This window comes from Zalophus californianus, chromosome 15 (genome assembly GCF_009762305.2).
Source record: "Zalophus californianus isolate mZalCal1 chromosome 15, mZalCal1.pri.v2, whole genome shotgun sequence".
NCBI classification, from domain to species: domain Eukaryota; kingdom Metazoa; phylum Chordata; class Mammalia; order Carnivora; family Otariidae; genus Zalophus; species Zalophus californianus.
Window position 1 is genome coordinate 8,274,870 of NC_045609.1, and position 27,629 is coordinate 8,302,498.

A 27,629-nucleotide genomic window follows, 5' to 3' on the forward strand; every position below is an offset into this window, starting at 1 on the left:
GGCTGATCAGCGAAGAAGGTATTTCGCCTTCGTTTCTAAAATTTTTTTTCTGATAAGAGAATCTTGGACTGATATGCTTCCTATTTTGTTATTCTCACAGGGCTTTTTTTTTTAAGATTATATTTATTTATTTTAGAGAATGAGAGAGAGAGAGAGAGTGTGCACGTGCACAAATGTGTGGAGGGGCAGAAGGAGAGGGAGAGAATCTCAAGCAGACTCTGTGCTGAGCGAGGAGCCTGACTCGGGGCTCTATCCCAGGACCCTGAGATCATGACTTGATCTGAACCCAAGAGTCAGATGCTTAATGACTGACCCACCCAGGTGCCCCTCTTGTGATGCTTTTAGATGTTGTTCATTACTTCCTGGCATGTAGTTTCTGATAAACATGTGAGTTCTTATATTCCTTCTTTGTACTTAATGTAGATTTTTTTTCTTTGCTCTAAGATTCTCTTTTCACCAATGGATGTCTTGCAATTTGATTTCATTGGGTGGTTTGGTTGTGTATTCTGCTTGGAATTCAATGAGCTTCCTGAATCTGTGGACTTACAGTTTTCATCAAATTTATAAAAACTTTGTTTATTGTTTCTCCAAATATCTTTTTTTTTTCCTTCAAACATCTTCTGTACCTTCACAGTCCCTGGGTCTCTAATTTATATGTTAGACCACTTGCTACCGACCCACAAGTCACTGAAGCTGTGCATTTTTCCCAGTGTTTTTCCTCTGTGTGCTTCTTTTAGATCGTGTCTACTGTGTGTGTTCATATTCACGATTTTTTTCTTACACAGGGTCTAGTCTGCTGGAATCCTATCTGGTACATTTTCTATTTTGGAGAGTATATTCATCTCTAGATATCCCAGTTAGGCCTTTTTTATATCTTCCCTTTTTCCCCTCCTTATTGTATGTTTTCCTTTAAATCCTTGAGCATAGTCAGCCTCTCTCAGAACCTATCTTAACATAGTTTCTGTTGATACAATTATCTTCCTCATTTATGAGTTCGTTGTATAGATGGATTCTCTCCTGTTGTGGGTTATATTTTCCTGCTTTGTTGCATGGGGCTTAATAATTTTTTTTATTGGATGCCAGACTTTGCATTTTGCATTGCTAAGTTTCATTGTATTCCTTTCAACAGGGTTGGAAAGTCTTTTGGCAGTCAGTTCGCTTGCTTGAAGCTAAGTCTGATTGCTTTGAGACTTGTTTTGGTTTGGGTTTTTCGCCTCCTCAAGGGCCCGTCTAGACTAATCTCTCCTCCAAGGAAGCTCTGCCCTGCTACGAGGCGTGCCCTTTCCGAAGTCTCTACTGAATGCCCCGGTGTGCTCGGAAAGCTCTCTCCATGCTGGCTGGTGGGAATTCAAATGCATCCCTGTGTATACTAGGTACACTCTAGGAATTGTTTTGCTTATAGTTTCCTGGCAATTGTTCTTTCTCTGAAAGTTTTACTCTCCCCGCTCTGGTGATATTTTCCCTTCTGCCTGGGCGCATTATTATTTAGCCAAAAACTCAAGGGGATGCCTCTCCATATTTCAGAAGCCCTTTCTTTTTTTTTCATTTTTTTTCTTTTTCTTTTCCTTTCCCTGCAAAAAGTTTGTTCTGTTTCCATTTGGTCCACGGCTTGGGAGAGGGTTCCAGAGCGGCGGAGAGGGTTCCAGAGCAGCTAACAAGTTGCCTAGTGGCTGCAGGGAGAAGCTCAGGCAGAACCCCGGCACCGGGGGGATGCCAGAGGGACCCCTCAATGGCTGGTGGGCTCTGGAGGCTCCTAGTTGTGCTTCACGGTAAGCCTTTTGAAGAGATCCTCACCCAACCAGCCCCGGGGGCTGCCAGCCTGTGGCGGTGAGTCAGGTGCTCATCCATCTTCTTGATGAGTTTTACCTCCTCACCTGGGAAGTGGTTCTCCAGGAAGTGCCAGCGATGGGGGTCTGTGTGAGCAGAACCCAGGGCACACAGATCCAGAAGGGCCTGGCTCAGGTTCTTCTCCAGAACCAGTGGCTTCCCTGGCATCCGGGGTTTGACCCCACTCCCACCGAGCTTTCTTTGGGTTGCCCTACCTTTGCTGTGTCTAGAAAGGATCAGTAGGCAGAGCATTCAGGTTTTCCTAGAGAACCCTCTGAGTGATCACCCTCCTCTGCGGCCTGATTTCCAATGTCTGACAACTGTTGCTTATTACTTTGGCTCCAACGGTCTAGTTTTGATGGTAGATGGTAACTCCAGACCCTGTCGTTGTCTCCTAGGTAGAAGCAGAAGTCAAAATTCTTCTTAAAGATTGTATCATTGTGCTAATGCAGCGCTAGCGTGACTCGACATAAAGTAACTAAAATAAGCGTAACTATTAACAATTTTAAAGTCCCTCTACGTTCTACCTAAAATTGTCTCTTACGAGGCGTATGTTTAAGTGGCGTGCCCAAGGTGTAGGAGTTAGTGAGCACACTAGTGTTGGAACTGTATTTTCAGAATGCTGAGCCAATGTACTATCTCTAGCGCATCAGTTTTTCTCCACAAAAGCTTTATTCTTGGGGCGCCTGGGTGGCTCAGTCCGTGAAGCGTCTGCCTTCGGCTCAGGTCGTAATCTCCAGGTCCTGGAATAGAGTCCCGCATCCGGGGTCTCGGCTCAGCGGGGCGTCTTCTGCTCCCTCTGCCCCTCTCCCTGCTCGTGCTCTCTCTCTTTCTCTTTCATATAAATAAATAAAATCTTTTTAAAAAAGCTTTATTGCTTCCTCCTTAATATCTTTAATGATGAGTTTTTCCACTGATTCATCTTCCCCATTCCTCCCTCCAAGGGTGTTTTCACCGTGAAATACCATTGTACCAGAACTTACCGTGACTCTGCTGCTTTTTATTTTCTTCGATGAAGCCCTAACTTCCCTAGCTATATTTCAAAGTTCCCCATAACCTGACTTCACTTGCTTTTCTAGATACATCTGCCTCCGCTTCCCTAATCAGATGCCCATCTTCAAACGAGGTTTATATACCTAAGTCTTCCCACACATCTTCCTCATTCTCCTCGACACGATCTGCCCACGCTGTTTGCCTTAAACTGAATGGAATTTAATTAAAATTAAGTCACAACGTGGCATTTCCTAATCAGGTTGTATTTTCTTGCCTTTAGGGCTGTCTCCTAAAAATACTCTTTAAATTTATATTCTCAGTAGAAGCCTCAAGGTACATCACTATCACTCTCATCAATCATGTAAATGTCATATTTTTAGTTTGATTTTGTATTACGTGTTCAGGAATCTGAACGTTGGCAGCTTCCTGAGGGGAGAAACTTTTAACATGGAACCACTTTTCAGTTCTACAATAAGCCTACTTTGTGTAGGACTGGGGGGCTCAGAGGTCTCCTTCTAGGGGTGTCTTTGTGATCCCTGACAAAGAAATTTTCAAACAACTCCTCAGAGTTACAAGTCATTCATTGAAATACATTTACTCTGCAGGGAGCCTGGGTAGCTCAGTCGTTTTAGCGTCCAATTCTTGGTTTCAGCTCTTGTCATGATCTCAGGGTCGTGAGATCGAACCCTGCGCCAGGCTCTGCGCTGAGGGTAGAGTGTGCTTGAGATTCTCCATCTCCCTTTTCCCCTCCCCCTGCTCACACTCTAAATAAATAAATACATAAAATCTTAAAAAAAAATTTACTCTGCACCTCCTATATGTTAGAGGCTGCAAATAGGGCATTAAATAAGGAAAACGTGGTCCTCGTCTTATGACTTACACGGAGTTTAAAGTATGCTGGGGAATTTCAACCCCATGAGGACAGTAATAAAAAGAGCTAACTTTATTTAGCACTTACTAACTTCTTGGGCATTTATCAAAGGCATGGCCTGAGCCATTTATCTCTGCCCTTATCTCTGTGATAAAGGGACTAGGCTGGTTGTTGTTTTTTTTTAATTTTGTATTGTTATGTTAATCACCACCCATTACGTCATTAGTTTTGGGGAGTAGGCTATTTTAAAGACCACAGATGCTCAGAAGACTTAGAAGCAAATCTGGGTCTTAAGCCCAGAGTTACTAGAATCCAGATTCCAACCCTCAACGCTTCCTTGTGTTGTCTCCTTAAAGACACAGATGAGGAAGCCCAGGTGAGACCGTCTGGTCGGGGAGGCTCCTGTTTGTTAGGGGATTCCTGGGGCTTTGCACAATGGGCAAGGCCAGAATTTCATACAGATTTAAAGAAAACACAGAAACTAAAGCAAAATCGTTGTTACCAGAACTGCAGAGAGGGAGCAGACGAGCCAGCAACGGGGGGCAGAGTCAGGACGGAGCAGGTGGGTCCGTGAGTATGTAAAACAGGACACCCAAGTTCTGAGTCAAAACCAGCCTGGCAGAGAGGAGGGCCAGGTTCGCCAGCCCGGTTGGTATTCGTCTGACAAATCTGTTGACAGGTGTGCTGCGGTGGCTTGTCAGAGCCACAGCAAATCAAGGTAACAGCCGGGAGTCATCCACTTGGTCCCACGCAACCTGATTCCCATCAGGGAAGCCCTGCCCTGCCCCATTGGAGAATTACCCAACCCTCGACAAAACACTGCTCCCTCTGTAGTTAGGAGAACTGGAAATTTTGAGAGGTTGCCATCCTCTGCAAGAACACGCCTTTCCTTTTTCTTCACCTGAGCTTTCTTCTCTGAAGCTGCACATTTTCCCACCTTTGGGCTTCCATCTTCCAGGCCCCCTCTTTCAGGGATGGTGGCACCTGTGCATCCTGCCCACCAGTATGGTGTCGGATGGATGCATTCCATTTAGTCAAAGGACAGTTCTCAGCCCTCCCTTTCAAGGACATCGTGGGTACGTCCAATAGTTATAAAGATCATCGTAACAAAAAATCGCCCTTATTTCTATGACACCTCATGCTCTTTTCCCAAAGTGGACTGATCTTGTGAGCATTGAGTAATGTATAAGGTTATCGAACCAGTATGTTGGTACCCCTGAAACTCATATAACATTGCATGGCAGTTAGACTTCAAAAATAAGGAAACAGTAAAATAAAATGAATTGTAAAGTATTTTCACAGCATAATCACCTTTTCTCTTGACTGAGCAGAAATGTGGAATTGCTACAGAAACAATCCTCCTGGTAGTGTTAGACAACTTAAGTTCAGAGTTAGCACCACCATTTATGAGCTGTGTGACCCTGGGAAAGTCATTTCTCATTGATTCTAGCTATTTCCTTTTTTTTTTTTCTTAACAAAATGGAGACACTCATTCCTGTCTCATCCATATTCTGCCATCATGAAGACTGAAGCTGTTTATGAAGAATATTTGTAGAGTGCAGCACCTCATCGTGGGCCCTGAAGTCTTTAGGTTTGGTTCCTAGTCCACTGTTATCTTTATATCATAGGCCAGTTAATTAATCACCCCAGCCCACATTTTTCCTACCTGTAAAATGGAAATATGTTTAAGTGTCTCTATTATTGAGTTGTTGTGAGGTAATAATGCAAAAGAATTTAACACAATGCCAGTTCCATAGAAAAGGGTTGGTAGAGATTATTATTTATAAAGAGCTGGGTACACATAATGGCTTCATATTTCCAGTCATGACCTATTTCCCGTATGGAAAAAGAGAATTCTTAATTCACATAGGAATTAGGTATACCGAGACGTTAAATGGCACATATGAAGTCATATTTAATCACAAGACCTGTTTCCTTGCCCTCTTGAGACTTGGACATATTTACCTGAGTAACATTAATAGAATTAATAATGTGGTTAGTCCTAACAGAGATGTGCTGTGAATGTCACATACTCATCAGATTTCAAAGACTTAGTGCAAAAATAATAATAATAATAATAATAATAAAAAGAAAAATAAAGGAAAGTCTCTTGTTAATAAGATTGATTACATATTGAAATGATAATATTTGGGGTTTATTGGTTTAAATGAAGTATAATATAAAAATTAATTTCACCAATTTCCTTATGCTTTGAAAAATGTGGTTATAAGAAAATTTAAATGACATGTGTAGTTGACATCACATTTCTATTGGACAATGCTGGCATAAAGAAAAGGTTTAGGTTATTATCTCCTAAGAAATCTGGTTATTTGTAGGGAAAAAAATCTTGAATGATTCTGCATTTATGAGATTTTTTTTTTAATGTATGGAGAAGTTAGAGAAGAGAGATTGTGTGAAAGATACCAGACTGTGCCATAATAGATAGATTTAAGGACATATTGGAGGCTGAATGATAGCAGAAAAATGACTATCCAGTAACAATTTTTTTTATTGTACTAGTATGTAATGCAATCTATGACTAATGGTGGAATTATTCCAAGTAGTACCAAAACAAAACAAGATTGACTTTTCCTATGAGTTTACTCTCTTATTAAATTTAATATATAACGATGCTAAGAAAAATGGTCTTTGAAGCATACTTAAGAGCAAAGAGATCCAGTAGAATTTATAGAGTAGAGTAACGAGGTAAAATACCTGACACAAAGTAAAAAGTAAATACTTAAGAATTCACTATTTTTATGAATAATAATATTATTATTCCTCAGTAATTAAGCAATGTTTTCTGGACTTCTTGATTCATCCGTTCATTCATTTAATTCGCTCACCCAGCAGATATGTTAGATGTTGATGGTGATTAGGAGAAGGATGAAATCAAAGCCATCGAGCCATTTTCAGGGATGTTGGGGAGATTTGAAGGTGATTTAACATGAATTTAACACAATAGAAAATTAATTCAGAAAAGAAACAAGAGCATATGTCAAAATACCAGTGTTATCTTGTTTCCTTTCCAAATGCCTTTCATTTACCCACACAAATTGATAAGACTCTATCTAAAACTAGATACAACTTAAACCTCTGGCCAGGTGTTCTGTGCGTGTGTGTGCGCGTGTGTGTGTGCGTGTGTGTGCATGTTTAAAAAAAAAAACATTTCAATTTGAACATACCTCCTACAGGAATTCAAATACAAAATGAGCTGTAGAGAATACCATACATAAATTCTGCGCATGAAGTAGGCAGTTAGGCAGGTAAACAGGCTTGGAGGATTGGATGCTATAAATCTCCTCCTATGAGATGATAGGGCCCCTCCTCTTCATTCCCCAGAAGCTTTGACCTTTGCCACGAATACAGTCCTGACCCTGCCACCTCCCAGGACGTGGAAGTCATCAAGGGCAGCCACCTGCACTTTTGGTAATAACTTCTCTTTAAATGGAAGTGATCTTTCCTTTGCGCATTTTGGGTCGGGATGAGTGCACATTCAATTGGCTTTTTATGACCTCTTTTCAAAAAACCTTTAATATTTCAGTTATGTATGATAGAACTTTTTATTTGCCTTTTCTCTCTTCCAGCTCTCTCTCCTGCAGCCATACGGTGTTTGAAGGTGGGTGTGGTTTAGTGGGGTTGTTGGGGAGATTCACCGACACCAGCCAGCATTAAAGAGAACATGCTCCATTCTGATAGGTAATTTCAGAAACAGCATTGTTTCTTATAGATGTCACGAGCATGGCCAACTCTGCTTTATGGGTAAAGAAATAAAATTGTTAAATGTAATTTAAAGTGCCTTTCCTAAAGCCAAAGTGGGCTAATCAATCATTGCGTATGTGCACGCACACATGCATGCATGCTTACCACCCTGTTTGAATTTTAGGATGCATAATGAACTAGATAAGTCATCTGGTGAGCAAGCAACAGATTCTGTGCTCCTGTTCATGCAAAGTCTTTTATTCTAGGGTAAAAATTGTCTAAAGGGCGTAAGGTTTAATTATTTGTTTTTCCAAAATTCTCATTAGTTTCAATTTTTAACCTCGAGTTGCTTTCAAGGGAAAACGATTCCCCCTTTGATACAAAGTTGTGTGTTACCAAAAATATGGGTCTTTGGCCAGAAAGAGGCAAGCAAACACAAAAAGAGGAAATGTAATAGCAAATGTATTTTGAATTAGAACATTGGAAGGAAAATAATAATCATTGTGGCTGATAGACATCAAGTTCAAGGATCTATGTTCTATGTTCAAGCATGTATTTTTAGCCACCTTGATATCTCAACGGGCAGCCATCATTAAAAATTTGCTCAGACTGCAATATGAACTTTGGATCAAGGTATCAGGAACACCACCGGGTTTCAGAAAGGCTGCCCCCAAGATCATGTTCCAGCTCTAATATGATCTAATTTTATGCGGGGAAAAAAGTAGGGAAAATTTGAGCTTCTAGAGAGTAGGAGCTATAGTTTTGTATTTCACAGGGCCAAGGAAGAGTTGCAGTGTGTTTCATTTTAACTCCTTTCAAGGTATTGACTGCGTCCAAGAGGGGTCTGAGAGGGCGATGATAACAGAGTTTTGAGATTCAAGGTGGTCTAAAACCTGTCAAGGCTGGAGACATTTAGCTCCATTCATGCTAGCTCCACACGGAGTATGGCCCAAATCTACATTAATACTAATAACATTGTGCCCCCTAGAGCTCCCCAGAGTCTGTTGAAGTTCTGTTTGAAGTGATTTTTTTGAAGGTTTTTTTTTTTAAGGTTTTATTTATTTATTGACAGAGAGAGACACAGCGAGAGCAGGAACACAAGCAGGGGGAGTGAGAGAGGGAGAAGCAGGCTTCCCGCCGAGCAGGGAGCCCGATGCGGGGCTCCATCCCAGGACCCTGCGACCATGACCTGAGTGGAAGGCAGATGCTTTTTTTTTTTTTTTTTTTTTTTTTGACAGAGACAGCGAGAGCAGGAACACAAGCAGGGGGAATGGGAGAGGGAGAAGCAGGCTTCCCGCTGAGCAGGGAGCCCGATGTAGGACTCGATCCCAGGACTCTGGGATCATGACCTGAGCCGAAGGCAGACACTTAACGACTGAGCCACCCAGGTGCCCCTGAAGTGATTTTGAAAATCAGAAGCCATGCGTGTTTCCCAGCAGGTCCTCACCCCTCTGTCATTGGGTTGTCAGGGTCAGGAACGGTGGAGTCTTGCCTCAAAGGTGGAATAATCTGGGGGCCTGGGTGGCTCAGTAGGTGAAGCATCTGCCTTTGGCTCAGGTCATGAGCTCAGGGTCCTGGGATCAGAGTCCCGCATTGGGCTCCCTGCTCAGCCAGGAGCCTGCTTCTCCCTCTCCCTGGGCCCTGCTTGTGCTATCTCTGTCTCTCTCTCAAATAAATAAAATCTTAAAAAAAAAAAAAAAGGTGGAAGAATCCATAATCCTCCCACCTAGTCCAACAAGCCGAGTCCTTCCTCTCAGTCCATGTTGGTGTAATTGGCATGAAATTCCCCGTTCAAGTGGAACAGATCTTGAGGTTTGGACAAATGTGAGTAAGAGCTTTGTTTTTGAAAGGGGTGCCGGATGGGTCCAGACTAAGAGAACAGAAGCTATTGAATCTGCTGGGTAGGACTTCACTGTCTTCCCGCTTCTTGTCCCCAAGAGATTCAGTTACTGCTGGGGCCCTAGAGGTGTACAGAAATACAGAGTGAAACAGAAACGATGCCTATGTGCCTCCGCTATTTTGGGGGGGGAGGCTGGAGCTAAGTTGTCTTTATTCTCCTCTGGCCTCTGCTTCTATTTTGTTTTATGCGTGGGTTGTTGTTTTTTTTTTTTTTTTAAGATTTTATTTATCTGTTTTAGAGAGACAGAGAATGCGGGAGTGGGGAGGGGCAGAGGGAGAGGGAGAGAAAATCTCAAGCAGACTCCCTCCTGAGCGCAGAGCTCCACGCAGCGCCTGATCCCAAGACCCTGAGATCATGAGCTGAGCCGAAATCAAGAGTGGGACGCTCAATCAACTGAGCCCCCCGGGCGCCCCTGCTTCTACTTTGCTTTAAGTAGAGGTCAACTGGTCCGTGGTTCGGTGCTCACAACGGTCGCGGCCAAAGCTGACCCCGGGCTGCATCCCTTGGGCATATGGGTCTGTGTCCTCCGACGCTCCGCTGCTTCCAGGTCCTGCCTGGCCTCGGGAGCCGGGAGTCAGGATGGTCTCATCCTCACCATTTAGCCACAATCAGTCCCTTCCCTCCACACGAGACGGTTGACATCGGTGCGTTTCCCAGACATCGCTTCATCTGACCCTGACAGAAATGCCCTGGCGTTGAGAAGGTAGATATTGCTCTGTCTGCTTCTGTCCATTAGGATCCCGAGTCTGTCCAACTTCCCCATTTCATGCCAGGCTTGGAAAATGTAGCTGAACCCTCCCAACGGTGGCCCAAGGAAACTCCAAGGAAACATGAAGGATTCAGTCAAACTGGTTACTTGGCATCCTGCAGACCACTGTTTCCCAATCTGCAAGCATATCAGGGCATTTGGTGCGTCAGGAAGACGCCCTGGGTGGTGCCACAGCTCAGGGTTTCCTCATTTCCATGGGCTTCCTGTCTCTGTTCTCTCTAGCTTCTAACTGTCACTGCAACCACATCTCGTTCTTCAGCCTGAAGTCACGTGCAAAAGTTTAGAGGTTCCTAATCGGTGCAGACTCTTCGGGAGCAGAGGATGCTCACCGAACAAGGTACAGTCAAGAGCTATCACAAGCGGGAGGCGGGTCAGATGCAAGGGCGCTGCTGGGAGGCTGCCTGCCTTCCGGACCCGCTTCTGGCACCTGTGGGCTCTGTGACCTGGGCAGATCTGAAATCTCTCTAAGCTTTGGTTTTTTTCATCAATAAAGTGCAGATGATAGGACCTACTTCACAGAGTTTCTTTGAGATTGAAATAACACGCCTGAGGCATTTAGAAACATTCTCTGGGCAAGCTTAGCACTCAGTAGATACTAGCTGTCACTAGTTTTAACAATGTTTTCAATTATATGACATTTGCAGATAGATATGAAATCATCTTCAACCAGACGGCAAATGCATGGAAAGCTATTTAAAATCTTCAGAAGTAAAGCTCTAAATTTGATGTTACTTTCTGGCTCACTCTCTGATTAGGAAAAATGGTGAGAAAGGGCTGACTGTGTCTACTGCTTTATAGGTCCTTTGATCCTTCCTATAGCCCCGTAGGGTAGGTAACATTAGTCTAATTTCACCTACAAAGAAACCAAGAAACAAAGCTGCTAAATAACTTGCCCAACGTCAGAAATCTTGGCGGTGGTGAGGCTGGACCTCAACGTCAGGTCATGAGTGGGGGGTCACAAGAGGGGTACTCTGGTCTGCCTTGGAAGAGGTGCTTTTAAGCCACGCCAAGGAAGAGAGTGCATATTCAAATGTGCAACCTTCCCCACTGGGTGTCCACAAGAGAAAGAATCCGGTCACTGGAAACCGATCGTCAGCTTCTCTGCTCACTGTTCTTGTTTGTTTTGTGGGAAGCCGGTTAGAATAGAGAATAACACCCCTTTTCCTTTTGCTGTGGCTTTGGACACCTGTCCTCTGAGTCTTCGGGTACCCTGGCAATTTGCAGGTGAGCAAAGACGTAACCTCACTGAAAACCTTTGACGAAAGGACGACCAAAACAAAAAGGCTTGGTACTGGATGAAATGTCTTGCAGAAGTGAATTGGGTCAAAGCAGTTTCTATGTGAGGAAAGGATTCCCATGCTCAGAGTTAGCTCACTGCGTTTGCTTCCTTCCACACTTTCTCAGTGTTCCTAGGATGTCCGTCCGGTTTTCAGTAGGGCACTATTTTCATTTCTTAAAGCAAAGTTGTTGTATAAAATTAATCTGTGATTATTAAATGTCTTACGTCAGGCGTTCCCACGATGTGGCTGATTTTAACAACAACCTGTTGTTTGATCTGTGGAACTTTAAGTGCTGGTAGATTCTTTAATTTGGAAAAAGAAGCGAATCCTGAAGTGTGGATGAATATTGTAAGTCATGCCTAGTCCCAAAGGACATCACATAAGGCACATGAATGGTCTTGTGATAGCAGAGAGTCTCAGATAAGGGAACAGATAAAATGTAGGTGGCATTTAACATTTCTCTAAGAGTGAACCTAGGGACATCTCCCCTTTTGGCTGAGTAAATAACATTTTCTAGTAATATAAAGCAAAAAAGAATTTATAGGCCACCTCCTCTTTTGAATTTATATTTTAAAAATATTAAAATGTCTATTTTAAGCTGTTTGGATAATACATATAAATGCCTTCTACCAAACCATAAGGGGTCTCAAGAATCAACTGGAGAACATAGTTCTGTTAGAAAATACTAAATATTATCTCTACCCAACTACCCACCCCCAAACTTGCCAATAGCCGACATTTTTTAATATTCTGCTAATTTTTTATCAAGACTTCACATAGTAAATTGATTTTACAGTTACCTGGGGCTACAGATTTCAGATAATTCACCCCAATAAGCACACACCAGATGCTTTGTTCTAGTTCCTTCCTATCACCTCTGGAGAAGATGTTGAGCTAATGTCTGTGTTTTTACCTGGCAGAGTGAGATCATCACCTACAATGGCTACCCCAGTGAAGAGTATGAAGTCATCACTCAGGACGGGTACATCCTCAGCGTCAACAGGATTCCTCATGGACGAAAAGATGCCAGGAGCCCAGGTAAAAGATGTTCTCTCCTGCAGAGGAGGACAGCAGATGGCTACAATTTAGTGTCGGCTTTCCATTAAGAGAACGACTGGTTTATCAAAATCGATGGACTCTTGGATTAGTCTTTAAATAGTTAACAGGGAGTCTCATTCTTTTCCAATTCTCTGAAGACAGTCAAGAACCTAGAAATACAAAAGGCAAGACAGGTCTTGTTGACAGCAAGCAGGCCTGCTTGGTCGGGGTGTAAATGCAAAGGCGGGGCCAACATTTCTTTCGTTCGTGACTGATTTCTCATGTGGAATATTGCTGCATCCCAGGAAAATGGATTTCCTCACTTGCAAAGAGATTGGCCGGGTTGCATGAAGTCTCTCCTGCCCCCTCCAGAATCAATAAGCCTCCCTCTGCAGGATTAAAAAAAAATCAAATTAAATGACCCTGACATTTCTGAAACTTTTTCCGGGAAGGAAAACTAGAACATTCTTCCTATGTTTCGATCGGAGGGACGGAAGTTTTGTGGGAGGAAAGAGCATGGTGTTAATAAGGCCTGAATTCTAGCATGAAGAGCCAGCCACGCAAAAGCAGAGAAATTGCTCTTTAAATAGGGACATGTCACCGCAAAGCTCAAGATGAGTGAGGAAGAGAGAAGCATAAGCAAAGTGTCTGGGAAGTTTGGGGGGCAAATCCTTTACCTGTCACTCACCATCCCTCCTGCCATTCCTATTCAGAGGTGGCTAAAATCGCCCTGTTTGACTTTCTCTCCTCTAAGAAAGAAAGGCCTGATTCTAGAGATTCAGAATGAAGACTGAGAGTGGAATGTAGCTGGGGGGTAAGAGACAAATGGGAGACAGCCAGCTGAAGGTGAGTTTCAGATCACTAACAAATCAGTTTCCCAGACAAGTTCCACTTAGAATGTACTTACACAGAAATTGTTCATCCTGTATCTCAAATTCAAATCAACAGGACATCCTGAGTCTTCTCTTAATCTTCACTTTCATTTTTTTTTTTTTACAAAATCTGGCAACACCAGCCTTGGGGGTTGGGGGCTAGGAGCTCTAAAAGGAGAGCATTTTTTTCCAGGAAAAGTTTTACTTAAGAAGGGAGAATTTGGGGAAGGTTTGGAATTAAAAACCATTGGATAAGTGTATTATTCTAAAAGCTTTACATTAATTTATATCCAATAAACCTCTCCGCATCCCTAGGAGGTCGGTGCTAGGAATAGTTATCATTTTACAGATGATGAACCCGACCAGGCTCTGTAAAATGCTCAAAGTCACACATATAGCAAGTGGTGGAATTGGGATTCAAACCCAGCCTGGCTCCAGAGCCCATGGTCTTACCCACTAAATTATGGTGCCTTTTTGGAACCTTCTGCATTGGTTCTCCTCATCTCCCTGAACACCTTCTCCCTCAGGAATTTGACAGTTGTCAGAGGGATGTTGAGCCGATTCTATTATATTTGGGGTTTTCAAATGCTCTCCGGTGGGCAGAGGCTGGGGATTTGGCTGGAAGCTTGGCGAGGAACCAGTCATTGTCCATTTACGCTCTCCTCCTCCTCCTCCCCGGAAGGGGCATGGGATTCCATCAAACACAATCATTTTCCTGTCTTTGCAAGTCAGACCCCAGAGAGAGGCAAAGGCGAATTCACAGAGCAGCGAGCTCAGTTACGAGCACCCACTTTGGTGTGAAACAGAACTGGGCTTTCGTCCTGGCTCTGCACCTTGTTAACTGGGTGGCCCCTTGGGAAAGTCACTTCACTACCTTAAAGCTCAGATTCTGCATCTGTAAAATGAAGATCCTTAAAATAGTAGCTACTTATATCATAATAGAGGTATTATGAGAATGTAACAAGCTCATGGGTGTTCCTCTCTTCATCTGTCAGCATAGCACCAGGTATAATGCATGTGCTCAAGAAACTTACGTGATTCTCACGCTCTACACGAATGACAAGGGGGAAGGTGAATGCTGATTTTGGTTTTTGCTTCTTCTGGTGTGGGGTGTGTGTGTGTGGGGGGGGTTCTATCATGTCCCTGAGATGCTCTATTTATCATAAATTATTCTCTCTCTCCTCTCTCTTCCTCCCTCCCTCCAGGACCCAGGCCAGTCGTATATATGCAACATGCCTTATTTGCAGACAATGCCTCCTGGCTGGAGAATTTTGCCAATGGCAGCCTTGGATTCCTTCTAGCAGATGCAGGTTATGATGTCTGGATGGGAAACAGCCGGGGGAACACTTGGTCAAGAAGACACACAACACTCTCAGTGACTGAAGAAAAATTCTGGGCATTTAGGTAAATTGGATCTAAGAAAAATCATGAAGATAGTTTGAGGCAATTTCTTTGAATATAATAGTGTGGATGATGTTACTAATAATCTGTAACAATGGAAGTCACATAGTTCCTTGTAGTTTCTACTAATATCTCAAAGCAGAGAAATAGCAAGAAGTTAGATTTCCACTGATTCTCCCTCAAGCACGTTATATCATTTTAACATGATAATTTTAACGTCCAATTCTATCCAATACTATACATCATAAGTCTGTCCCAAGGGACAGCTCAGGGAATTCCTATGATCGTTGCACACGTTCACTTAACCAGTGTTTGCTGACTGTCTACTGTATGTACAGTTCCAGCCCCTGAGCACTCAAGAGTGAGCAAAATACCTGCCCTCACGAAGCTTCTGTTCATTCTAGTGCTGCTAATCCAGGTCTTTTCTCTTGGACAGGCCAATCAGTTTTGCAAAGATGATGTATACCAGTACTATATTTTATTTGGAGAAATTCTGGTTGAGACGGTATTGCGTACCATTTTTCAAGAGAACTCCAATATGAGGTCTTTAAAACCTTGCGAATGGGCAATGGAGAACAATGTTCTCGTATGGTGCCTCTTTGACTGAAAGTATTTTCTGCTTTCACCAGAGGACAGGCTGATGCCTGCAAGAGACTTCCCTTTTGCAAGGCTAAGCTAGAACAGAGTGTGCATTCCTACCATATTAATGAAATAATGAAAAATACCCACTGACAGGTTGAGAATGAAGGAAGGGAAGAACAAATTGTTAGGGTCAGAGCTTTGGGGCAGGAACAAATAACAGGAAATATTTCGCCTCACTGGCCCTTAGCTGGGAGCTTGAAGCTTGTTTACTATAAGACATCACAAGAATTCTCTTATACGCAGGAGTGTCAGCCTACAGATTTCCTATTTCCTCACATGTCCTTTTGATAAGCAAGCCTCGAGCCCATGGGCTACCTGGCTCCACTAAGTATTACGTAAGTCTTTTGGTTCTCCTGGGTTAATTCCAGTTGAGCTGGGGCTATGGCATGTTGGTAGATATCGAACATATCTCTAATGCAGAAAGAAACAATAATAACAGGTGCACCTGAGTCATGATTTGACTGTCATCCAATCCCCTTAGCCGCCCTGCTCGAGAGCAGGTATTATGTCCATTTCACAGACTGAGCAACCTGAAGCTCAGAGCATTTAAGTAACTTATCACGAGTTTCTCAGCTAGAATCATGATTTGCAACCAGTTCTGTTTCCAAAGCTGAGTATGAAATGGCCCGAAGGTCTGGAAGTGCCCTGTGGGTGTTGGAAGAAGAGGCAGGCAAAACCGGGGAAAGGGAAGGGCAAGAAGGGGAGAAAAGGTAGGAGTGGCCTTCAGACAGTACACACAAGTCTTGAAATCAGTCCTGCTGTTAGACTGTAACGCACATAAATGCGGCGAACAAAAGCTACGCTAGCCAACACGTGATTGGAGAAATAACGAGATGCACTCTAAAGGAGTGACCGCCACAGAATTCTGTGTATAAAAAGTAAGTGAGCAGGTGCTCTGAGTTTAAACTTAGTAGCGAGTATTTATGAGCCCCCGTTTTATTTTGCAGTTTCGATGAAATGGCCAAATACGATCTCCCGTGTGTAATAGACTTCATTGTAAAGAAAACTGGTCAGGAGAAGCTGTATTTCATCGGGCATTCACTTGGCACTACAATAGGTATGTTTACAAGTGTCAATGTTTTACAAGAGTCAAAGCCTCACAAGAGTTCACCTCTCAACTGGAACAGAACCACTGCCATTAACCGTGCCCTTAATTTTCCATCTTGTGCTAGACATGTTGTGCTAGTGTTCTACGTGGCTGTGAACTTGAATTTCAGAGACTGTGTCAGGCAAATCTTTCCTCCATTTCTGGTTACAACAGCACTTTTGTAATGGTGATATAATTTCCATGTGCCCCCAAACCAAAGTATTTCCAAAGAGTAAGTTTCTAGATCCCCCCTGCGCTAAAATAGTAAAGCCTAATGACAGGAAATATCCCTGAAGGATGATAAGTATGTGTCAATCATGCCTTCCTCACAATCCATTTGGGATTTTAAAAAATAGTCAAAGGGTGAGCTTATACTTACATTTGAATGAATTGAAAATATATGATCACTTTTTTAAAAGATTTTATTTATTTGTTTGAGAGAGAGAGAGCACATGAGAAGGGGCGAGGACAGAGACAGAGGGAGAAGCAGGTTCCCCGCTGAGCAGGGAGCCCGATGCCGGGCTCGATCCCAGGACCCGGGGATCATGACCTGAGCCGAAGGCAGACGCTTAACCAACTGAGCCACCCAGGCGCCCCTACAGTCACTTTTTTTTAGCTGAAATACAAAAGCATACATCCACTGGGCTTATCTATTTAGCGTGCAATTTAATATTTATGGAATAGCAATTAAATTCAAGCACTATACAGAACATTTTTAAAAGTTCAAGATCCAGCCCTCTGAAAATGTACTTCTTAGTGATTTACTAGATCTTTTAGAAAGAAATCAAAAATCCAGCTTCAAATAAAGATTTAGAGGAATCCATACTACGAATATTGTGAATTTGTTAGTGATCTTCCACTAAAATTTCTAACTTTGAGAACACAGATTCAAATCAGGTCAGTCTGCCTCCCCCCAGTGAGGGTGTTGGGCATGTGGAGAAACCGGATGGTTCAGGTATGACTTGAGTGGGGTCTAGAAAAGTGGGCAGGAGTAGATAGGCCCTTATAGCTGATCTGCAAAGAAAACAGAAAATACCTGATCAGCATTGTTCTGCCTTGCATTTAGGGCATGAGTTTTTCAGTGAACATCCTCCGCATTTGGGGCAGAGCAATTTTGGTTATGTGGGAAGGACCCGCTCTAGACATTTAGCAAACCCATGCTCCAGCTTACACTATGAGTCAGGGCGAGCACGGAACAACTCACCTCCACACACTTCCAGAGATCTTCCCCGGGGAAGTATCATACCAGGATACCAGTTTCAGTCTTTGTTGGCTCAGCCAATTAATACAAAGTCTGTTCTTTTTCTGGCCAAAATGGTTTCAATGTTTCAACAAGAATTTCAGGAAAAAAAGCAAGAGTGTATGTGTGCGCGTGTGCGCGTGTGCGCGCGCGCACACACACAGTGGCAGGGTCCCGGGAAGGCATCCCAGGGAACCGAAACACACAGGCACTCCACATACTTCCCCATGCAGCGCGGCTTGCCACCCTCCTCCTCCTCGGGCTAGAAATGCGTGGTATGCTGTTGCTGGAAAGTCAGAGCGAATGGAGACAGCTGGTCCTTACCGGGACCACAGAGGACTGAGGGAAATCAGGGAACATTCTGGAGGTTGGTCAGCATCCAGTGAAGCACTGGGAGGGATGAAATTTCTTTGCACTGTGAGAAAAAACAAGCGTGGGATCCCTGGATAATACTGCGTGAAGCACTGATGGGTTCCTCTCCCGTGAACCAATTGTTTACTTCTGGAAGCTCCGTGACTCATGCTGGCATCTCAGGGTTGGCGGTAAAATGACAGAACTGCTAGCGCTTAGCCCATGCGGGGAGGTGGGGGGGGAGGTGGGGGGGAGGTGGGGGGGGGAGGTGGGGGGGGAGGTGGGGGGGTGAAGCTCTCCTCAAGACCCCCCAGCAGTGGCGGCTCAAGCAGCTTATCCCTCCCTCGCTCCCCCCAACCAAGTCAAATTGTCCAGAATACGAGGAAAATGGACACGAGAGCAGAGAGGACTGAAGGCAGATTATCTTCGCTGAATAACTCAGAAGAGTTTCCCGATTCAGCCGCGGGATCATCGCAAGAGAGGGATAAGTTGTCAAAGCGGAGTCCTGCTCGTTAGTAGGGACATTGCCTCAGCATTTCTAATTTTTACAAGATTGTCTTGTCTCCTGTTCTCTTAGGGTTTGTAGCCTTTTCCACCATGCCTGAACTGGCACAAAGAATCAAAATGAATTTTGCCTTGGGTCCTGTGGTCTCATTCAAATATCCCACGGGCATTGTTACCAGTTTTTTCCTACTTCCAAAATCCGTAATCAAGGTAGGCTTCTCATTTTCGCCAAAATGTCTCTGAGGATCCCATTTTGGACCGTAGATCCTTATTATTGTAAAATCTATTACGAAGGGAAAGACGGAAAATAGGAAATTTACGTGAAATCTATAGAAGCCAGATTCTGTGCTTTGTGTGTGTATGTGTGTGTGGGTGGGTGGGTGTGTATGTGCGTCCGTGTATGTTCATGTCTGCGCCCACGTGCGTGTCTCCAATTCCCACATACAACTTACCATACTCAGCCATTAACAGACCTGAGTGTATATCAGAATTTCTAGTTAGGTGACTGTGATGTAGTTTAAAATCCACTCACAATTTTCTCATTCCATTCAGTTCCACTGGATAGGTCAATAAATTCACGATGCCCAGATGGAAGACATGATGTTGGATAAGCCTGAATAATACACCCCTTCCTGTAGGGGAGCTTGCTTTAATTTACCAAAGCTATGATTCCAAAACCTAAATGTCTTACAGCTCAATCATTCGTTCAGACATTTACTGGTTATTTTCCAGGGGTTGAAAAAGTAGTTTGGTTGCCAATTATGGATTTGGGACTTTATCCAACAAAAGTCTTTCTCTCTCTCTCTTTTTTTTTTTTTTCTGTTTGCTTTTTGTTTCTCTAAAAAGGTCATTGCCATGATAAACATAGTATTTTGGCAAAATCGCCTTTTTGATTCGGGGTGTCAGCTAAAATGAATTTTGGCACAATGAAATCGAGGAGACTGATAAGGGTCTCACAGTAATTCATACGTAAAATGAGGCCCTGGCTCAGGGTGAAGGGGTGGGAATGGGAAAAAAAAATTATTTCTGAGCTAACACAAGGATGAATTTCCATAGAGCCTAATGATTGGTTCCAGAGTTTTATTGTATTGTTTACTATAAGCTCAAGTGATGCAATTTCTCTTTTGTGTAGTTGATAGTTCCGTTGCCAGAGTGTGTTGACACCCGTTAGTTTGGGATGTTTTCTACATTTGGGCAGAGTTGAGCAGACAAATTACTTATATTACATTTGGAGGTAGACACATCTATCTCTAAATACATCATTTTTACATTTTATATCTTACATATATATGGCTTTGCGGGCATAGGTGGGGTCTGAGGCTTATCTCAATTCATATTACCTGCTGTCAGATTTCCTGTCACTTTCAGTCCCATTCCCTGACCCTTCCCACCATTCCTGTCTGTGGTCCCCAGAAGCTCCAATCCTCCCATCAGAGAGCCCCACCCAAGCTTACTCTCCCAAGCCCTAGAAATTTTAACTGTGCTGTGTCCCATTATGTCAAGTATTTTCTGTCCAGTGGCCCCCTCCCCTCAGTACTCCATGGTCCGCTTTCCAGCCCAAGAGCCGGCTCCGCTGGGATGCTGCTGAAAAGGTCGTGTGCACATGTGTAGTAGGGGAAACCTTGCTTTTCCTTCCTAGTCAAGGCAATATTTGGCCTTAAGGAGAAACTGCTCTGCCTTTCTTGCCAATTAATGAGAGGTAAGAAACATAGGCAGTCAGCAACTGGACAGAATAGGGGAGCTTCACCATGGAGAGGCAAATTTGGGGCTGAAGAGCCTTACTGCAATCTCTTTTTAAATTATGTTTGTTGATCTTCCCTGGATAGAGATGGGTTCATAAATAGTTCTTTTCCCAAATGACTTAGTCTCCTTGGCAGAAGCAGCAAATACAGGTGGACATAGATCTCCAAGAATCCTTATTCCTGGGTTGAAGGGAATGTCAAGAAGCCTGAAAACAATTCTTGAAAGGATCATTACTGTTTATTTTTACAGGGCATTTTTGGTACCAAAGGCATATTTTTAAAGACGGGAAGGGAACCTTCCCTCAAACTCTGCAACAATAAAATATTATGGGTGATATGTAGTGAACTCATGTCCTTATGGGCTGGATACAACAAGAAAAATATGAATACGGTACGTATAATGATTACGGGACCATTTCCAGCTTTTCTCTGACTCACCTTGATGTATCTATTACACTGCATAAACTAACGTGGTGTTCTAAACTGTAAAGGGGGAGATTTGCTACGCATAGACTGGGTATTCAATGGGCCACGAATGTGAAAACTGGGGGATGGAATAGGTAGGTTCATCTTTCCATTCCTGGTCATATTAGGAAAACAGATGTCCATCAGGGGTAGGAGTGTCACACATTCCCTATCAGCCACCCTTACTATAGTCAATTCGATTTCATGACGAATACCATGCATTTAAAAAAAAAAAAAAAAATCCCAGAAAAGAAGTCCAGATGAGCATTGAACTTATTTCCTGTGTGCCTTCGTTTGTTGGGTGACTTTGGCCTCAGATAAAACTCCCCACTTAACTTGGAAGGCACAAAACAGAATGGAACGGAGATAGAACCCCTTTCCCACAAAAGAGGAGCAATCCTATTTCATCAACTCTTTGCTTCCTGTTAGGGAGAATTCAAGGAGGAGGAAGAGTGTACCCGTGCAGGGTAATGTGGTTGAATAGCTAGCTCTGTCACATTCCACATGGCGGCCAATGAGGCTGGTACAGTGAAGCTAGTCCCCAGATGGCTCTTCTCTGCCAGCCCACCCTACCCCTATTCGAGACGTGTAGTTGTGCCAGACCGAAATACAAGAGGAACCATTGTTCAAAGCCTGCTTATTCAAAAGTAAACATTTTTAATAGTTCCCTTGATTACTTTCGTTCTACGGTGTTCTAAGACGTAAGATTCCGATTACTAGTATATCTCTATAATATTCATCTCTACGTTGTTTACAAAGACCGAAGCACAGCGCATAGGAAGTGATTATATTTAGCTTTTCTTCCACGATATTTTGTCTTATCCTCACAAAAGCCTGGCACAGTATGATTTTTAGTGTGTTCATTTAATAGGCGAAAATACAGAAACTCACAAGTTGCCCAAAGTCACAAAGCTTATAATTAACAGAGTTAAGTTAACGCCTGGGGGGCTCAGTCATTAAGCGTCTGCCTTTGGCTCAGGTCATGATCCCAGGGTCCTGGGATCGAGCCCCGCATCGGGCTCCCTGCTCCACGGGAAGCCTGCTTCTCCCTCTCCCACTGCCCCCTGCCTGTGTCCCCTCTCTCACTGTGTCTCTGTCAAATGAATAAATAAAATCTTAAAAAAAAAAAAAAGAGTTAAGTTCTGAAGCCCAGTTGTTTTGACACCCAGATCTGAGACAGGGCACACCCACGTGCATGTGCACAGCACCCCCCTCCTTGCAAATTATCCCACGACTTCAGAGCTGGTGCACGTTGGCTCTCAAGAAATCCATGACCTGACATGAGCTCTTATTTACCTAGACGATTAGGCCTTGTCATTTCCCAAACCCCAGCTTTGGTTTGCTACTTCTTAGCACACTTGTTCTCTGCTTCTGGGAGGTATACTTTTTTTTCGCTGGGTGATTTTTGCTAGAGTATGTTTTATTTCCCTTCAGAGTCGAATGGATGTGTATATGTCACATGCTCCCACTGGATCATCGATGCAGAACATCCTGCATATAAAACAGGTAGTGTCTTTGTCATGGAAGACGCTTCCAATCTTATTTCGGTACATCTGAAAGGAGAGAGTTAGCAGGTCTACCCTAAGAAGGTTCGAAGCTGGCTTCTGTTTTATCTCTGTCACCATCTTTGGTTTGATTTCCCCAGATTTGAAGGGAAAGGACAAGGTATGGTACAGACCAAGCAGGTGACATAAATGAACCCAGTCTTAGATCGGAGCTTGTAAAACAGAGCCTGAGCTGAAGCAAGAGGTAACCAGGGAAGGCCTCCAGTGATAGAACCTTCCTGGGAGAGAGAACTATCTGAGGTTTGACTTCCCCCTAAGGAGTCGTGATTTCCCATTGGCTGTCCCCCTTCAAACCAAGGGAGACCATTGCTTCCCTCTCTGTTGGCCTTGTGCTTCTAGTGGTAAAAATGTATTTATATCCTTCTGGTGACCCAGAAAGCTTTATTTTCTTCCCAGTGCATAGTGGTTTTCTAAGATTTACTATAAAAATTGTGATTCTTACTCTGATTATTTTTCCAAAAAACATGTATTTCAGCTTTACAGATCTGATGAATTCAGAGCTTATGACTGGGGAAGCGAAGCTGAGAACATGCGTCACTATAATCAGGTGAGCTACTTGGAATGGCCCCAGAAGGGTGGCTTTGAGACATTATAATAAGAAATTGGGATGACTGGGTGGCTCAGTTAGTTAAGCGTCTGCCTTCGACTCAGGTCATGATACCAGGGTCCTGGGATCGAGCCCCGCATCGGGCTCCCGGCTCCGCGGGGAGCCTGCTTCTCCCTCTGCCTCTGTTCCTCCCCCTGCTTGTGTTCCCTCTCTCTCTGTCATGCTTTCACACTCTCTTTGGCGAATAAGTAAATAAAATCTTAAAAAAAAAAAAAAGAAGTTATTGGAGAGTGAAAAGAATCCTGCCTGACAGTGGCATTCTCACTGATAGCGCTTTTTAAAAAAGGACTAATTTAAATATGCATTCATTGCAGAAAACCTAAAAATAAATAGAATAGAAATAAAAGAAGGATAGCTTAAGGAATTCTAATAATTTATAATCCCTCCATCCAGAGAACACTGTATGTATCAGTATTTTACTGCATTTATTCCAATCTTCTCAGTATCACTGCTTTCACACAATTTTTAATCTTGCTTTTTCATTTACAGTTACACAAGACCTAGCCAATGCTACTGAGGTGGTTTTTAACATAGTTTTGTTGACAGTATAATAATGAAAATTGTTTCATAAAAATCTGTAAAAATGTACAGAGAAAATGAATACCCAGTTCTTGATGTCAACAGAAAAAAATACAGGATCCCACATGAAAATTAAAAGAACACTACATCAAAAATTAATGATGTAATGTATGGTGATTAACATAACATAATAAAATAAGATTTAAAAAATTAAAAAAAAATTAAAAAGAATATTATCCACCCATGAAGAGTCGAGCCTTTAGCATCTTTTTGCCTTCTGAGTATTCACACTAGAATTTGGAGACTCATTTAGCCCTCCTGTACCTGTGGTAAATCCTGTTGCCACCATTTCTTTTCTCAAATTCAGGAGCTGGGCTTCTCAGTATGAGGCACACACATTAAATTAAATTTTTCCAATATTTTCCCAGACTGACATATTTAAGGCTATTTATTAGTGCAAATATAGATCAATTAAGTTGTTTCTGAGCATCAAAACAGTCAATCAGACCAGTCAATTTCTCACTAATGGATTGAATTGTTAGACAAATGATTCTACTAGCTCTTAGGACAACTAAGAGAGCTATGTATATTTTTATTATTTTTTAAGCTTGATTAAGGTAGAATTTACAAACAATAAAATTCACAAATTTTCCAATTCAATGAGTTTTGGCAAATACACTCATTCCTGTAACCAGGCCACAATCAAGATATAGAAGTTTCCACTACCCCCCAAAGTCTTCCCCTGCCCCTCAGGCCATATATATTCACAGACGCATTTATTTGCAAATGCTTAGAATAGGGCCAGGAAAAAAAGACAAAACAGCAACAACAGAAGTTAAAAGAATTGTCTTCAGAGAGCGGAAGAAAGGCAGACTGAACTAGGGGAGCCGGAAGGAATTAAGGGAAGGTGAAGGAATTAAGGAGCCTCTCAGTTTGGATTTGACATACTTCTCTTTTCTTCCATTGTTTTTGATGAGCATATTTAATTTATATATTGTTTCCGTTTACAAGAAAATGAAACAAAAATGTCACCCATACACTTAGGACCATTGTTAGTCAAACTCTTGCTTGTTCAGCTTTTTTGAGGCAAAATTGACAAATAAAATTGTAAGATTGAAGGATACAACATGCTGACTTAAATATATGGGAGTGTCAGTGTCCTTAGAATTTCCCAATGGTTAGCTGGTCCAATCTGATCCTGTCTGCTTTGAGTATGATTTTAGGTCACTTGAAGTCAATTTTTATTATATTCTGGCCTCATTACTTTGCCGTCTTCCTAAGTTCCCAGCACAGTCTTTGTGCCCACTGCATTTTATTGAGAACAAGGAGACTAACCCGTGTCAGCTCCACGAGGGTAGAGATTTCCTTCCGTTTCCTTCACCGGCGTTTTCTCACCGGGCAGAGGACCTGGCACTTCCGGAGCCCTTAATACTTACTTGTTGCATGAATGAAATTTCTTAGTAGCCCTTTTATCCATCTTAAAATGACTCTGTCCCCTTGGCGTTCTTCTTCCTTCCTCTCAGAAAATGAATGCCCACTCATTTCCCAAGTTTGTGCGCCTGTGCCCTTGGCCCCATCTCTTCTCATCTCCTCTTCCTTTTGGCTCCTCTTACCCCTTAAATGAATTGCTGTTCCTTATGAAACAAACAAACAAACAAACAAACAAAAACCTTCCCTCAACCTACAGATTCTGTCACTCATCATTCCGTCCTCTGATTTCAATCAACATTTTTTAATATTTCAAAGGGCTGAGTTTCTCCACTTCTTCCCTTCTTCCACTCACTCCTGAACCCTGGAAAATGTAGTTTGGGTCTTCATCTTTCTATTACAGCTACTTTATTTAAAGTCGCGGGTGGTTTTTGATTGCCAAATCCAGTGGCCTGTTTTCGCCTTCAGATGTATGCTCTGTGAGGTCGCACAGCCCCTGTACCATTCACTCCCTCAACCCGGACTTCCACGATGCGGTGATCTTGAGTTTTCCCTTCCCTTTTTGATTGCTTCCTTCGTCCTCCATTGACACTGTCTGCTTTCTAGCTCCTCCACTCACAAATTGTCAGCCTTCCTCCAAGATTCTTCACACCTCTCTCCCTTTCTCCCTTGGAGAATGTAGTCATCCCCAAAGCTTCAATTATCCCTTCTCTGGACCATCCCTAACTGTGTGTCTAGATTGTTTCAGGATCTACTGCCAGCCTATTCCTTCCTCAAGGCATCCCAGACTGATGGCCCTACAGTCACCCTAAGACAGAGCTCTGAGAAATGACCCTGCTTCATCCCCCCAAACTTCCAAAAGATGTCAAAATACCTTAGCCTAGACCTTGACTGTCTGTCTCCAATCTTATATCCGACTGCATTGTCTCACACAGTTTCTTCCCTGGGTTCACTGGAGAGCTTGCCAGCCTGACCGTGGTGTACATGCTCTGGCTACCCTCTAGGAAGCCCTGCCACCCTCATCCCTATCTGGTAAAATCCAACTGTCCCTCAAGAGTCATTTCAAATAACTCCTCTTTCTAGAAAGCCCCCGGTCAGCAGTTGTTTCTTCTTTGCCTTCAGTGCCATTGTATTTGGGGAGTGTTTCGTGGCATTTGACATACTCTACTTTGTAGGCAAACGTTTGTTGGCTTATCTTGCCTTGTTCCTGCATACTCCTTGAAGATACGGACCATTGCAGGCATTCTTTCTACTTCCCTCGGTGCCTGACAGAAATGTGTTCATAGTCAATGCTCATTTAGCAGCCCCTCTGCGTACCTGAACCCAGTTGTTGTAGTGAGGAGCTTTCTCTCTTGAACGCTCTTTCTCTCTTTTCCGTAGAGCCGTCCCCCACTCTACGACTTGACCACCATGAAGGTGCCTACTGCTATCTGGGCTGGTGGCCATGATGTCCTTGTGACGCTCCGGGATGTGGCCAGGGTAATCCCCCAAATCGGGAATCTCCAGTACTTCGACCTCTTGCCTGACTGGAATCACTTCGATTTCATCTGGGGCATGGACGCTCCTCAGCGGATGTATAGTAAAATCATAGCCTTGATGAAGTCATACTCCTGACTGCAGCACATCTCCATCTTGGTTCAAAGCTGCTTGCCAGCCCATGGGAGGCTTTGGGAAAGAGACTGATCTGCAGGGAGGCCTTCTCCGGTGTCCTTCACCTTGTTTGCTTGTTGCTGAGGGGCTCCCTTACCCGACATCCCGGCTCGGAATTATTTCAACTGTGTTGTTCTTAGCTAGAAACCCCACACACCTGAAATCTCCAGTCTCTTCCCCTCAGTCAGGGGTAGGCCCAATTTTTCATGTCTGCGAAATAGGCACTTCGGAGAGTAGTTCAAAGAGGCCTTTTCCTTTCCTAGTTAAAGTCAATTTCTTAGAAGGAAAGACTTCATTTGAGAATATGTTTTGGGTGGCCGTGATCATATGGCCTACTAGAAATCACAGTTAGGTGGTCATCTATAAACAGGCCATGGTCATCTATAAACAGGCCATGAAAATAAGCTCCGGCCCACATCCAGCATGAAAAAGAACAGACCGCTGGAAAAACTAATAAAATTGAAGTATTCCAGGAGCCCACTTTACTGTTATAAGCTAGAAAAAAAAGAAAGAGACAGACAGACAGACAGACAACACTGGGAATGACTACGTAGGATATGCTGAATTACTGATTATTTTGAAGTTACAACACATGAGAAATAATTCTGTCCCACCTCGCTCTAAAGATAAGTTACACTGATCACCGGCAGTGTTTTCATGGTCAAAGGGGAATTTATACTATTGCTTGCACCCAAGTGACATTTAAAGCATCTTCCAGAAAGCCTATTTTAGAAGCGGCAAGGGAGGCTCTAGGAATATTGCAAGTCTTGCTCTGTTTCATTCTCTAAATGATGCCAGACCTTGATTTTAGGATTTAGTATGGAGTTCTAAGAGGAGCGTGAAGTTTCGTGTCTGTTTCTGGATTCCTGAGTGGTGGAAACTTGCAAAAGTTCTTTACCTTCTATGAAGATGTCATTAACGGAAAACTCTTTACAATCCTCAAGGAATCATAAATAACTGGTACACATACATACCTCCCACAGTTAATTTTAAACAAGTAAATGTAAATTAGCTCCCTAGTATTTGCATGGAGGACTGGGGTCTCTTGGATGTCAAATACCACATAATCATTCTTTAATAAATAATTCATACTTCATCATCTTTAGTTTTCATGTCTTTCAAAGGAATAACAATTTTAACACACTTGGGAAGCCATTTGAAGTACAAATCCTTCCA

The 27,629-nt window shown here is 43.0% G+C and overlaps 1 protein-coding gene across 2 annotated transcripts; it reads left to right on the forward strand.

Annotated features, from left to right (window-relative positions):
• LIPN (lipase family member N) lies at nucleotides 1–27,524 on the forward strand. Of its 2 annotated transcripts, XM_027596320.2 has the most exons (16): nucleotides 1–18; nucleotides 4,197–4,253; nucleotides 5,177–5,282; nucleotides 7,034–7,120; nucleotides 9,896–9,996; nucleotides 10,067–10,202; nucleotides 10,322–10,399; nucleotides 11,572–11,690; nucleotides 12,263–12,380; nucleotides 14,458–14,656; nucleotides 16,243–16,352; nucleotides 18,551–18,687; nucleotides 20,470–20,610; nucleotides 22,119–22,190; nucleotides 22,725–22,796; nucleotides 26,184–27,524. In XM_027596320.2, the coding sequence occupies exons 7-16, from the start codon at nucleotides 10,384–10,386 to the stop codon at nucleotides 26,415–26,417; spliced, it is 1,218 nt and encodes a 405-aa protein (XP_027452121.1). In that variant the 5' UTR covers nucleotides 1–18; nucleotides 4,197–4,253; nucleotides 5,177–5,282; nucleotides 7,034–7,120; nucleotides 9,896–9,996; nucleotides 10,067–10,202; nucleotides 10,322–10,383; the 3' UTR covers nucleotides 26,418–27,524. The 2 variants fall into 2 exon arrangements, with proteins under 2 accessions (XP_027452121.1, XP_027452122.1); XM_027596321.2 differs by having other exon boundaries at nucleotides 9,896–10,202; nucleotides 27,265–27,524.
• The last annotated feature ends 105 nt before the right edge of the window (nucleotides 27,525–27,629 follow it).